At 45.0% G+C, this 13,477-nt stretch overlaps 2 protein-coding genes across 3 annotated transcripts; both read left to right on the top strand.

Annotated features, from left to right (window-relative positions):
* Positions 1–572: 572 nt before the first annotated feature.
* Positions 573–6,612, top strand: LOC123062277 (autophagy-related protein 18f). Of its 2 annotated transcripts, none has more exons than XM_044485728.1 (8): positions 573–1,387; positions 2,340–2,801; positions 2,873–3,289; positions 4,049–4,285; positions 4,388–5,215; positions 5,314–5,480; positions 5,667–6,005; positions 6,310–6,612. In XM_044485728.1, the coding sequence occupies exons 1-7, from the start codon at positions 1,202–1,204 to the stop codon at positions 5,992–5,994; spliced, it is 2,625 nt and encodes an 874-aa protein (XP_044341663.1). In that variant the 5' UTR covers positions 573–1,201; the 3' UTR covers positions 5,995–6,005; positions 6,310–6,612. The 2 variants fall into 2 exon arrangements, with proteins under 2 accessions (XP_044341663.1, XP_044341664.1); XM_044485729.1 differs by having other exon boundaries at positions 6,290–6,612.
* A 1,053-nt stretch (positions 6,613–7,665) lies between these two features.
* On the top strand, positions 7,666–13,160 carry LOC123062276 (sulfite exporter TauE/SafE family protein 5). The gene is made up of 4 exons (XM_044485727.1): positions 7,666–8,581; positions 11,951–12,091; positions 12,207–12,359; positions 12,448–13,160. The coding sequence occupies exons 1-4, from the start codon at positions 7,805–7,807 to the stop codon at positions 12,754–12,756; spliced, it is 1,380 nt and encodes a 459-aa protein (XP_044341662.1). The 5' UTR covers positions 7,666–7,804; the 3' UTR covers positions 12,757–13,160.
* Positions 13,161–13,477: the final 317 nt, after the last annotated feature.

Raw genomic sequence — 13,477 nt, 5'->3', positions numbered from 1 at the left:
GTCTGCTCGTTGGAGAGGCTGTCCCACAGGGCCTTGGAGCCGGATGCCATGGTGGGTGAGGTGCATGAGGAGATGTAGAGAGAAGGTGTGGTATGTTTTTTGCCTGACGCCTGGCCACGTCTAAATAATAAGCGGATGCGATGACAAATTGTGGCACCAATAATAATAACACTATCTTCATACTTCTTTTAGTCATCAAGTATTTACAGAACGTTTTAGTATCATTCTATTGTCAAATAAATCGGGCGGCAAACGCATGGCATCAACGATCCAGATGCATACTCCCCCCACCACATGACACACGTAGTAAGCAATTCAATCAAACTATTAAAAAGATGCATACTCATGACAGACCGGGCCAATGAGCCCACCTAGCACGGTGAATCGACTCACCGAACCCGACCGTGCCAGGCAGATCCGTCGGACGCGAAGGAGAGGACCACACGACACGAGAGAGAGAGCAGGGAAACGTAGCCGGCGAGGCAACGACGCGAACGTAGTCGGGTAGGCGAGATAACCGATCCCCGTTACTACTCCTTAACCTCGGCTCCCTCCCTTGGCCGCCTCGTCTTCCGCTTTCTTGCCGCATCAAAACTCCACACGAAGCCAAGCAAAACTCAGCGGAAGCAAGGCAGCAACCGATTTGATTTTTCAATACTCCTCCAATCCAATTCTATATTTTTTCACCTAATCGATCCCATCTCCGGGGCCCCGTCCGTCTCCGTCCCCTTCCCCTCCCCGTTCCCACACGGCCAAAGGAAAAAGGAAAGAACAGGGCTCAAACCCGCAAACCCTCGCTTTCTCCGATCGAATTGCTCGCCCGACCACCACCAGTTCGCCGGCCTCCCCACCACCAGTCCTCGCCGCCCCATCCAGGCTCTCGCCCCTCCCGCCCGTGCTGATTCCCCCCACCTCCGAGCTCGCCCGCGCGCGGCCATGTCGCTCACCTAAGGATACGGTTGGTGGGCTGTTTCTTGCAAGAGCCTCCTCCGAGCCACAAGAGAAACAGCCCGGGGGGACCTCAGCCGCCGATTCGATCGCCGCAGCACCGCCGCCCAGGTCAAGCCAAGCAAGCGCGTTCCGTCTAGGTTTGGTTTAGCTTGCGGGCCAAGGCTCCGTTTCGCATCTGAGGAGGAGGAGGAGCGGCGGTGCCCGGTGGCGGTAGCGTGCACGGGTCCCTGGCTGGGCTAGGCTTGGCTTGATGCGGAACGGCGCGCAGGCTCCTCGCGGCACCGGCGGCGGGGGGCTCTTCTCTGCGCGCTCGCTCTCCAGCTACATGCGCATCGTCTCCTCGGGGGCCTCCACGGCCGCCTCCACGCTGCGCTCCGCCGGCGCCTCGCTGGTCAACTCGATCGCCAGCCACGACGACGATGCGGGCCGCGACCAGGTTCCGCCCCCTCCCTCTTTCGATCCTCTTTTTCCTTTCGAAATTTTCCGCTGGTCGCTCCTCAAGCATAGCAAGTGTTGGTTAGATTGCTAATAATTGGACACTAGTATGCACGATTTTAGTTGTCCCACGTGTGCATTAATAAGGGTAACCGATGCAAACCCAGCAAAAAAATAATTGTGGCCGGAAGGAACTGCCAATTTTGTTCCTCCACCAGAGCTGCACAACCGTATGTGGCAATTTTGCTATTTATTGTTAGTGTCGACGCATTTATGCTGAACACCATATACCCAACTGCTGATGTTTGCATCGTGTACTGCTCTTTTGGCATGTTATTGTAGTAGCTAATATCTAGCAGAAATGCAAAGTGTCTGATGAGTAGACAAGCCGCAGATGTGGAATCGTAAGAGTTATCATGATTCATGAATATACAAGCTAGCTTTGAGTTCTGGTTGCAATTATCTGGATCCGAAATGTTCCTGTTGGGCCAGGTCAGGACACTATGACAATGCATATTCTACATCATTCCTTGTCCGTGTAAAGTTGTCGTGATACATTCATTATGCACACTGAATCTACTAACGGATATGGGAGTGTGAGTTGTATTCTTATTTCTTAACCTTTTGACATTGTAACACGACATTTTTTCTTGTAAAAAGGGCTAAATCGGAAATTTTGCTGTGTCATTAACCTTGAATATCACCGTACTATGTATTAAAATATACTTTATGTCAAGAAAAAAGTTGTTCCTGATCTTGAAACTGATGATTAGTGGTTCATACTGACAAGTATCATTGTGTTATAGTCAGTATCTTAGACGATTAGCATTTCCATGCAAAGTGTATAGGCTTGTAATCTTCTTGAATATATGATTTGATTCTTATAATCCTCATAAGTAATAATATCTCACTGTGAAAATGTGCTAATACATGTCCTCTCATGTGATTTACAGGTACAATGGGCTGGGTTTGATAAACTTGAATGTGGGGGTGACGTGCTGCGACAGGTTTTGCTGCTAGCATACAGATCTGGCTTCCAAGTGTGGGATGTTGAACAAGCTGATGATGTAAGACAGATAGAATCAAGACATGATGGCGCTGTTTCTTTCATACAACTGCTGAAGAAACCAATTGCCTCTAAGAGAGGTGAAGACAGATTTGTAGATGCACGGCCATTGCTGGCTCTTGCTGGTGGTGGAACTAGCACAGGAAGTGCAAACGGCCATGATGCCAATGGCCCTGGCTTCAATGGAACTAATGGCACTTACCATAATAGTGGCAGTGAAAAACTGCCTACCATCGTTCGCTTTTATTCGCTGAAGGACCATGGTTATGTTCATTCAATGAAGTTCAGATCAGCTGTTTATTCCATAAGGTGCAGTCCTAGAGTTGTAGCTGTTTCTCAGGCTACTCAGGTATGCATACTTCCTGGTTCTAAATCGGTATTTGGATCATGGATGATCTTAATGGAACAAACCTTTTGCAGATCCATTGTTTTGATGCTGCGACATTGGAGCTGGACTATACACTTCTTACCAGCCCTATAGTTTCACCGATTTCTGGTTATGGCCCACTTGGGTTAGGTCCAAGATGGATTGCGTATTCTGGGAGTCCAGTTCCAGTTCCAAATACAGGCCGTGTTAGCCCTCAGCTTCTTAGCCTGTCTCCCATAGTTCCGCCTCCTGGTTCAAATGGCAGTGTGGTTGCATACTATGCAAAAGAATCAAGCAAGCAATTGGCTGCTGGCATTGTGACGCTTGGTGATGTTGGCTATAAGAAGCTGTCCAGGTATTATTCAGGCATGATTCCAAATGGTAATGGTAATATAAAGCAAGGGAATGCTGGCTTCAAAGCAAATGGAGTAACAAATGGGCATACTATTGACAGTGAATATGCTGGAACGGTACGTTATTTATCACACCGCATATGTTCTTCATGGACTCTCTTATCCCAAAGGTGGTAAACCAATTGGTTATGGCATATGGGATACTCTATTATGTTGTCTCCACATGCGAATCATACATACAACGACGAATTTTAAGACCGTTAGGGACCTAATAACCGATGTGACTGTGGGTAACAACCTGACAATGTGGTTGGTAATTTCACGAGTATCGTCTGCTCCATTCAACCCTGTGTAGATGCCGTGCAAAACTATAGAGACAACATAATAGAATGGCTGTCTCCATTCTAACCCCCCGAAAAGATTTTGTTAGTTTGCTTTGTTCAGAAGATAATGAAAAGTTCTGTTTCCTTGTAGCGATGTGTCGTTTTTTCTCGAACTATAACCTAAATAAAGTAAGTTTAGTAGGACGGGTGGGAAGTAAATCCCTCCTTCCTTTGGTCGGCATGGGAATCAAAGATAGTACTCCCTCCGTTCCGAATTACTTGTCTTGGATTTGTCTAGATACGGATGTATCTAGACTCATTTTAGTGCTAGATACCTCCGTATCTAGACAAATCTAAGACAAGTAATTCAGAACGGAGGGAGTAGATGGATGGGCGTTGGATGACAAAACTTTGCCCTCTTCGATTAAGTTGAATTACTAAATTGTGATTATCTTCAAACATGTGTCTTTCTACAATTATATGTGCTATCAGCTATGTTTGTCTTATGTACTTCATGAAATGTGACATAGATGCTGTTCCCTTTCAATGGCAGGTCATTGTTCGAGATATTGTATCTAAAGCAATGATAGTTCAGTTCAGGGCACATACAAGTCCCATTTCAGCACTCTGTTTTGATCCCAGTGGAACTTTGCTGGTGACAGCTTCTATTCATGGCCGAAACATCAATGTTTTTCGCATTATGCCTTCTGTGGATGGGAGTGCATCAGAAGATGGTCCAAATGGTACCTATGTTCATTTGTTTAAATTGCAAAGAGGCATCACCAATGCGGTAAGCTGGCATTCATATTTCATTTTCTGGCTAAATGCATTCGTATTACTTAATCATTTCCTTTATATTTGATGACTTATAACAATATGACCTTTATGATAGGTCATAAAAGATATCAGCTTTAGCGACGACAGTGAATGGATACTGATTAGCTCGTCGAGGGGAACAAGTCATTTCTTTGCAATATCTCCATATAGTGGATCCACAAGCTTTCGCTATAGTGATAACAACCTTGCAGAAAATAATTATGTTGTGGATTCATCAGTTAAGCATGCCACTCATTGGTCTCAGAACGCAAGCCCCTCTATGAGCCTTAGTCAGAAGATGCTTTCTCTATCTGGCCCCCCTGTCGCATTATCTGTTGTTAGTAGAATAAGAAATGGGAGTAACTTGTTGAAGGGTGCTGTCCATGGTGCTGCAGCATTTGCAACAGGTGTTTCCAGTCCAATTTCTGGTGCTATCGCTTCAACATTTCACAACTGCAAGGGTGGTGTTAATTCAGATGACAGTTTGCTTTGTATGAAGTATTATTTACTAGTTTTTTCTCCGTCTGGGAGTATCATACAGTATGTTCTCCATCACTCAGCTGAACCAGATTCTGGAATTGATTATCCTTCAGATGCCACTTCTTATGGATCTCAAAGAGAAACTGACACAAGATTTGTTATTGAACCTCTTCAGAAGTGGGATGTTTGTCAAAAGAGAAATAGAAGAGATACTGCTGAGAGTAATTTATATAATGATTTTGACAGTGGTGAAAATAATAAAATTTTCCAGAAAGTTGTCAGGAAAGGAACTAGTATCTATCCGTCCAATGGTGCTGCTACTGAAAGGCTGAAGCTTAGCGCTGATGAAAATCATAATTATTATATTTCTGAGAGTGAACTGCAGACACATGTTGTGCAAATTCCAGTCTGGTCAAGATCCGGGGTACTTCTTTTTACCTGTTTTCGTTCAATACCACATTTGTCTTTTCTGTTTTCTATGTTTCTGCATTCATAACACCTGTGTGTTAACTGGTGGCCCAGGTGCACTTTCAAGTAATAGGGAGCGACACCTTAGAAGCATATGCCACTGATAACATTTCAGGGGAAATCGAAATTGAAAAAGTCCAGACTTATAATGTGGAATCAAGGTCAAAGAATCTCATACCGGTCTTTGACTCACTTCACACATCTAGGTTTCAACAGACAAGGTTTGCTCTAAGCTTGCATTTGTGCTTGGTGCCTTATGTTAGTGATTGTGTTAAGTTAGTCATGTAGTACATCCATCAGGTTGATAAAGTCTGATAAATCTTCCTTGTATAATGATGATGGTGTGTTGATGTTATTCTATTTTGATCATTGTGCTAATTTCTAATTCCCTTCTTTTTTCCCTTTAGGGTGAACACACCTGATAGTAACAGAAGTGGGTTGCTGCAGCGACATAAGTCTGGATTTTCAGCAGATGGTAGACTCTCTTCCAGAAGCAGTTGCAGTTCTTTGGATTGCATGTCTGAAGTCCCAAATAGTTCTGATGATAACACTGTTGGCCAATATTTAGTAGAAGATAGTGCTGCTGCTGCTGCTGTAAATAAGAACTTGAACGTTAACCACCAAGCCGAGCTTGTAAATAACACTGAGAGCCTGAACACGGAGGCCCAGCTCGGAGTTGTAAATAGCAAAGACGATTGTGAAGATAGCGAGCTACTCCCGGACTTATGTCAGTGATGATATCTAAGGTAAGCACCACAACACTTATTCTAAGCACAGGCATACATATTAAGTTGTTTGAACTTCTGAGGTAGTCTGTTGCATTGCATCTGAAGAATTGAGCTTGGATGATGTTTTGGATCTTCTCAATTCTTAGCACATATTCCATGGCGTTTCTTCTGCACTACTAATAATATGTGGTGCTCCATCTCCAAAAATAAAAAGGGGTGCTCAACATATATTGTATGTTGCTGGTGTCGTTTTATGGTGCTAAAATTGCTTGAACCATTTCGTTTGGAAGTAATGGTCATAGGTTGTTGGCATGCCTTGCAGATGATCACTGGTGATGGTCCTGGAGGAGGAGCTCCTTGAATCGCTGAAGTCTTTCCCGTGTGTGTGTAACTGTTAATTCTTTCATTTCTCCATCTGGAGTTCTTGGCCTCTCTTCTGTAGTACTCCACTATTTATAAGCATTCATGATAAGTTTACCAAGGAAAGGATGAAAGGGAGGTCGAATTATGTCCCTGCGTGTATGGGAGCCCTAGTGATGTGAAGTTGGGGTTTCTATCTTACAAGAACTTGTACATAACGAGATTGTTCATTCCATTTTCAATAATAGCCCTTAATTTGTGAATATTTATGTGCATATGTGTCCATACTGGTGGCAGCTGCTAGAGATTTCCTGTCAGTTCTGGTAAACTGTGTTGCAACTGGACCAATACCACCGCTTAATTATGTTGTGCTGTCGATACTCGCCAAGTCAAACAAGGAACGATTATTTCCTGACGAAGTCTAAGTTGCTAGTAAATTATTATTTTGCATAATATTGGTTTCAGAAAATATTCACAAGATAGATAAGGAAATATTGCCTTTTCTAGGCCGAAAGAGTTCATTCTTGGGAGTGAGGATTTTTGGCTCAATGGAACCTTAATTTTTGCAAAAATTGAAGGTTAACCTTGTAAGTTTCAAAAGATTCTGTGTACATGTATAAAAAATCAGAATTTTTGAAACTTGAAAAGTTGATTCTTGATTTATTTCGGGCTCCACAGAATCTGACCTCCATTAGCAATTTCTGGTTTCTTGGAACCTTTTGATCAGATCATATTATCTCCTTTTCTCCATTAGCTTTTTTCTGCTCGCTGGGTATACATTCCCTTCCAGATTCTGCACACGCACTTGCGTAGTAGTTGTTCTCATCCACAAAGCGAAAAAAAGGATTTCAAGCGTTGACAACCTTGGTCGATGAAGGTTGTACTGAGAAACAATTATTCAGTGTTATTTACAACTCCAAGCCATCTAGTTGTACGGATATGGTCTTCTGGTCTCAAAGAAACCTATAAAACGAGGAAGAGAACGAGCATTTTGGTATCTTCACAGAGTCCGGACAAAGAAAGAACTTTAGAATTGGGCCAGGTAAGATAATACTAGTACTATATCACATTGAAGTGTCATTATTTTTTAAAATTTTGCGGGGAACATTGCAGTGCTACCATTGTTATACACTATTTTTATTTGCAGGAACATATTAGTGTTATATGCACTTCCATGTAACTGAGTGGACATTTGCAATTGGGACGTTTTGACATTCGAAAAAAAGGGGACGTTTTGAAGTGGCATACCATCTTCTTCTTTTTCTTTAGATCTGAAGCTAATTTTCTGCATTTGTAACGATTCAAATCCTTTTCATAACCCAGTCTTTTCGTGTCACGCACACCCAGACGACCCGCATATAAAACCTGCAGCCGCAAGGCACGAGCATCTCGCCTCTCACCTCCCACACAGAGCCGCCAAAAACATCCTGCAACAAGCAGAGCGAGCGAGACAAAACATGTCGTGGACTACTCGAGTCATCCCTCTCCTCGTCGCCGCCACCTCCGTCTGCTTCCTCTCCGCCGCCGCGGCGTCCAATTCCACCTCGTCACGCCCCGGCCACCACCTCCTGGCCCGGCTCTCGCAATGGCGGGAGCACTACCTGTCCGACCCGTCCTCGCACCACGCCGGCGGCGTGCGCCGGCACACCGTCCTGGCGTGGGTCCTGGCGTTCCTGGCCGCGTCCGTGTCGAGCGCCGGCGGCGTCGGCGGCGGGTCGCTGTTCCTGCCCATCCTGAACCTGGTGGCGGGGCTGACCCTGAAGCGCGCCACCACCTACTCCTCCTTTATGGTCACCGGCGGCGCCGCGTCGAACGTGCTCTACAACCTCTGGCGCGCGCGGGGGCGGCCGGCGCTGATCGACTACGACATCGCGCTGCTGTTCCAGCCGTGCCTTCTCCTGGGCGTCAGCATCGGCGTGGTGTGCAACGTCATGTTCCCGGAGTGGCTCATCACCGCGCTCTTCTCGCTCTTCCTCGCCTTCTGCACCGCCAAGACGTGCCGCGCCGGGGCCAAGATCTGGCGGTCCGAGAGCGCCGGCGCCCCCGCCGCCGCGCGTCACGACCACAAGGAGCCCCTGCTGCTCGGCGGCCTCCCGCAGCCCGTCCAGGACGACGGAGGCCAGGCAGCTCGCAATGGCGGCTCCGGGTTCCCGTGGAAGGACGTGGCGGTGCTCCTGGTGGTGTGGCTGTGCTTCTTCCTGCTCCACGTCTTCATCGGAGATAAGCACGGGAAGGTATGGCCTGCGTGCTCTCTCCTCCGCTTCCCTCGCGTAGGCCGTTGGAGCTGCCGTTGCAGCAGTGCAGGCCATGGACCCGCTCCATAGACCATAGGAAGGAGTCCGCGCCAGTGCGCATATAGGATAGGGGCGCACAGGCACAGTGCAAGCACGAGAAGGGAAACGGATAGGTCGATAGGCCAGGTCGGCAACGGCAGTACGTAGACGAGAAGCCAAGCCAAAAGCAACGGCAACGGCAGTGCGCGTTCGTAATCACGTCTAGGGGATAGGGGATCGCCTGTCATTCTTTGCTTGGCACTATGCTCCTCTTTTTTTGATGCACCGGAAAGGAGTGGCTAGCCCCTTCTTCTCCTTTTCTGCTTTGGCGAAATGTCACTGCCATGTCGCTTGGAGGGTTAGGTTCGTTTTCTGTGCTTTCCCGGCCTTTGTAGCACTAGCACGTCCGTCCTCTCTAAAACATGCAGCAGCTGAGCAAAATATGGCTACTTCCGTGAATATACTCTCTCTCTCCGTCCCAAAAAGCTCGTCGCTCACTCACCGGGGCAATTTTGAATGAAAATGTTCTAGTATTTCTCATGTGGTGACTATGACTCAAGTTGACTTATAAACAGTTGTTTTGATAGTTGTTGGATCAAAATTCCCATCCTTTTGCACTTGCAATAATCCCGAAACCGGATCATAAGATTCACAAGGTGACATATAAATAATTAATTATTTGTCAATTGACTGAGAAATAGCAAAGCCGCATTTCTTTATATGGCCGTTGAGAGGTAGGGAGCACGAACCACCCTTGCGACCATCGGGCGGTATATATATTCTTTTTTAGAAATATACTCATCCTAAAATGTAAGGCCCTCAAAGTTAAACCTAACTCCGGCCACTAATTTGACTAACAAAGTGTCACAAAACTTATGTCACGGGGAACTTCTTTCGAATTCAAATCCAACACTGTACTTTTTGTGACATATATAACTTAAAGTTTACTCCCTCTGTAAACAAATGTAAGATGTTTTAGGTTTAAAACGTCTTACATTTGTTTACAGACGAACCTTAGTTAATAACTTCACGATCAAAGCTAGACTCAATTGCGAGGGGCTTATGTTTTAGGAAAGATGGGGTAGTGTTGTTTCCCTTCCACTAGCCCTATCTATCCCTTCCCAGTAGCTCTTTGCATCATATGATGCACACAAAAACCAGTTTTGACAAACGGTACCAAATACAATAGTCTGAATAAAATAAGGAAAATGATTTTGAATCCCAGGCTCCAGCGAGCCCATTTATCAAAAAATTAAAAAAAAGGTTTGAAATGTCACAAAATACTGAAACAAATTGACATGTACCTATATAAGTGATCTATGTATCTATAAATTTACACGTAATATGTGTTTCTGTAATGCTTGCAAAAAAGACAAATACAATGATTTTAAAAAATGAATGTCAAGAATTTATATATTTTTTAGCTAAACCTGGTAAAACATTTCCCGATGAACTTATACTCACACGTAGAATACATCTATACATATATGTCTTTTTTCCCAGAAGGCTTTGACATATTTAAATATGAATTTTGATTTTTTTAAGGGGTTTACTCGAGCCCGGGTTCCAAAACAGCCCACTCAGACGAATACTCTCTCCGTCCGAAATTACTTGTCAGAGAAATGGACCGAGGGGGTACGTTTTAAAAAGGGAGAATTTTTTTTATTGTTTATCACTTTATCATTTTAACTGAAAAACTGCTGGTCATCTCAAAAAAGAAAAACTGAAAACTGCTGGAAGGCCAAAACAGCCGGTAACAAACAAATTGCAAATGTTGTGGCAAAACGACTCGCCACACACAGCCTGCTTTTGAATGGTAAATACTGAAACAAATTGATAAATCGTACCTGTATAAGTGATCTATGTATCTATAAATTTACACATAATATGTGTTTCTATGATGCTTGCGGAAAAAAACAAATATGAGGATTGTAAAAAATGAATGTCAAGAATTTGTATTTTTTAGCTTAACCTAGTAAAACATTTCCCAATGAACTTATAAGGCTTTGACATATTATATGATCTTTTTAAAGGGTTTACTCAAGCTCGGGTTCCAATACATTTCTCTGACAAGTAATTCCGGAGGGGAGGGGGGGGGGGGGGGGGGGAGGAGGGGGAGTGGTACGTTTAGAAAGGGAGAAAAAAAAGTATTGTTGATACTTTATCATTTTAACTGAAAACTGCTGGTCAACAAAAAAAACCCTAAAAACTGCTGGAAGGCCCTGACAGCCGGTAAAAAACAAATTGTATTCCCTCCGTCCCAAAATTCTTGTCTTAGATTTGTCTTGATATGGATGTATCTAATACTAAAAAGTGACTTGATACATCCGTATTTAAACAAATCTAAGATAAGAATTTTGAGACGGATGGAGTAAATATTGTGGTTGCCTTCGGCAAAACGACTCGCCACACACAGCCTGCTTCTCCTTCGTCCAACACGGCCATGTCGGCAGGCGCTAGCACCAGGTTGTCCACCAGCGAGGCAACACTAGAACCAACGTTCTAAATTAAGAGTACTAACATTTATTTTTCTTGCTTTGTAGCAAAATTGTCAGCATCCATCTCAGTCATTTTCTTTTCTATCTGCTTGACACCGGTTCAGAATCATGTGTTATATACTCCCTTCGTCTCAAAATAAATATCTTAAAATTTAATACAATTTTGTATTAAATTAATATAAAGTTGAGACACTTATTTTGAGACGGAATGAGTACTACTTATATAGACATCGCACTTCACATAGATCGGCCGGTAATGGGAAATGATTAAGAGTCTAGCCAGCGTCTAGGTTCATTCTACGCTTCAACTAGCCATTTGTCTCCCACAGTATTTTTTAAAGTCAACTAGCTACCTAGCCATGGCATCAAAATAAAGCTAGCATGGATATACCTGTCAAACTTTGTCCAAGGCAGGGATCGCCTGTTAAACTTAAGTTATCCAGCGAATGGACAGCACAAAGCATTAGTTTAAGGCAGATAACCTACTCTATTACTCCCTCCGTACGGAAATACTTGTCATCAAAATGAATAAAAAAGGATGTATTTAGATATATTTTAGTTCTAGATACATCTTTTTTTGCCTATTTTAATGACAAGTATTTTCGGACGGAGGGGTACTACTACGAGTAGTTAAAAGGTCACGTCCATGGGTGGGAAGCTGTTTTCTGTGCTTGGAATCGGGTCTTTGCGCCTGTCCACATTCATTGTGCACAGGATCGAAAGAGTCACTGGAGGCTCGCACCTCTGACGGTAGACGTTTGCGTCCAATGATCCAATCGATAATATGAAACGCATAGACGATGACTTCATCAATGTAATGCTGTCTGTGCAGGGAGTGATCAGCATAAAGCCCTGCGGGGTAGCATACTGGCTCGCCACCGTGTCCCAGGTGCCCTTCGCCGTGGCTTTCACAGCCTATATCATATACGCAAAGAGGAAGAAGCAGGCTCCACATCACCACGAAGATGGCAAGGTAGTACGTAGACCAATTAATTCGTCGTGTTCTCAACTTCTGATTGGTAGAAATTGAATGGTAATACAAATGAGACTGAATGAATCTTGCCCTGGACATTCATGTACTCATGCAGGCAAATTCTTCTGTGCACACTAAGACGGAGACTTTGCCCGCGCTCGCGCTCCCGCTGGCCGCTTTCGTGACCGGATCTCTGAGCGGCCTCTTCGGCATCGGCGGAGGGCTGCTTCTCAACCCCGTACTCCTTCAGATTGGGATACCCCCGCAGGTATACAGAGACTACGACAGTGCATGCATGTGTAATTTGTAAGCTATTAGATGATCACACGTTCGACGTGCCTACTTTTCATCTGTAGACGGCGGCGGCGACGTCTTCGTTCATGGCGCTGTTCTGCGCGTCCATGTCGATGGCCCAGTTCATCCTGCTGGGGATGGACGGGATCGGGGAGGCCTCGGTCTACGCGGGGATATGCTTCGTCGCCTCGATCGCCGGGGTGGTCCTGATCGAGCGGGTCGTCAGGAAGTCCGGGCGGGTGTCGATGATCGTGTTCCTGGTCACCGCCATCATGGCGCTCAGCACCGTCATCGTCACCTGCTTCGGAGCCCTAGATGTCTGGACGCAGTACACCGGCGGAGCGTACATGGGGTTCAAGCTGCCTTGCTGACTGGCATTCGTCAGCACGTAGTTTCTACTACATGCATATATGAGAGCATGGGTGAGACGGCTTAGTTACTAGTTGCTTCTTCTGGCTTGGCGTTTATGTCTTCTCTGAAGAAAGGTTTTGTTCTTGGTGTTGCTATGGCTTTTTATGGGCTATGCGTAGTCCCGTGTGAATAAATATGTGCTTCTGGAAGAAGTGTTAGAATAAGTCCGAGGCATGCCGTCGATCATCCGAGAACCAAGCAATCACACAAACACGACACCGAGATTTGTTAACGAGATTCACCGATATGGCTACATCACCGGGGCTTGACTATGGGCGCTCCTCCCCATGACGCCGTCACAATACCGCGCACCGGCCACCCGGGCGCCGACACACACCGCCGGCCCCCCTTGCGCGTCTGTACTATTATGTTGGCATAGGTTACATCGTGTGTCTAACTCCGCTATATATGAGAGGCTTAGGATACAAGTGTCCTATTAGGACACAACTCCACATCCTATGTAAACACAATACAACTCCTAGTTCAATTGTAACCTACCTTGTACACTATATTCGACACAATTTTAACAAACTCTACCTTGGCGAATATTCTCCACCACCTTGAATTCGTCAATGCGTCAAACTTCCATGTACAGTAGACTTGAGCTTATCTTGTGAGTACCACTGCTACTCCAAAGACTCCATATGACTCCACCTGCAACTTGTAGTCCCTTCTTTTCAT

This window comes from Triticum aestivum, chromosome 3A, assembly GCF_018294505.1.
Source record: "Triticum aestivum cultivar Chinese Spring chromosome 3A, IWGSC CS RefSeq v2.1, whole genome shotgun sequence".
NCBI lineage: Eukaryota > Viridiplantae > Streptophyta > Magnoliopsida > Poales > Poaceae > Triticum > Triticum aestivum.
The sequence above is the reverse complement of the archived record's forward strand: the minus strand, read 5'-3'. Positions and strand labels throughout refer to the sequence as shown.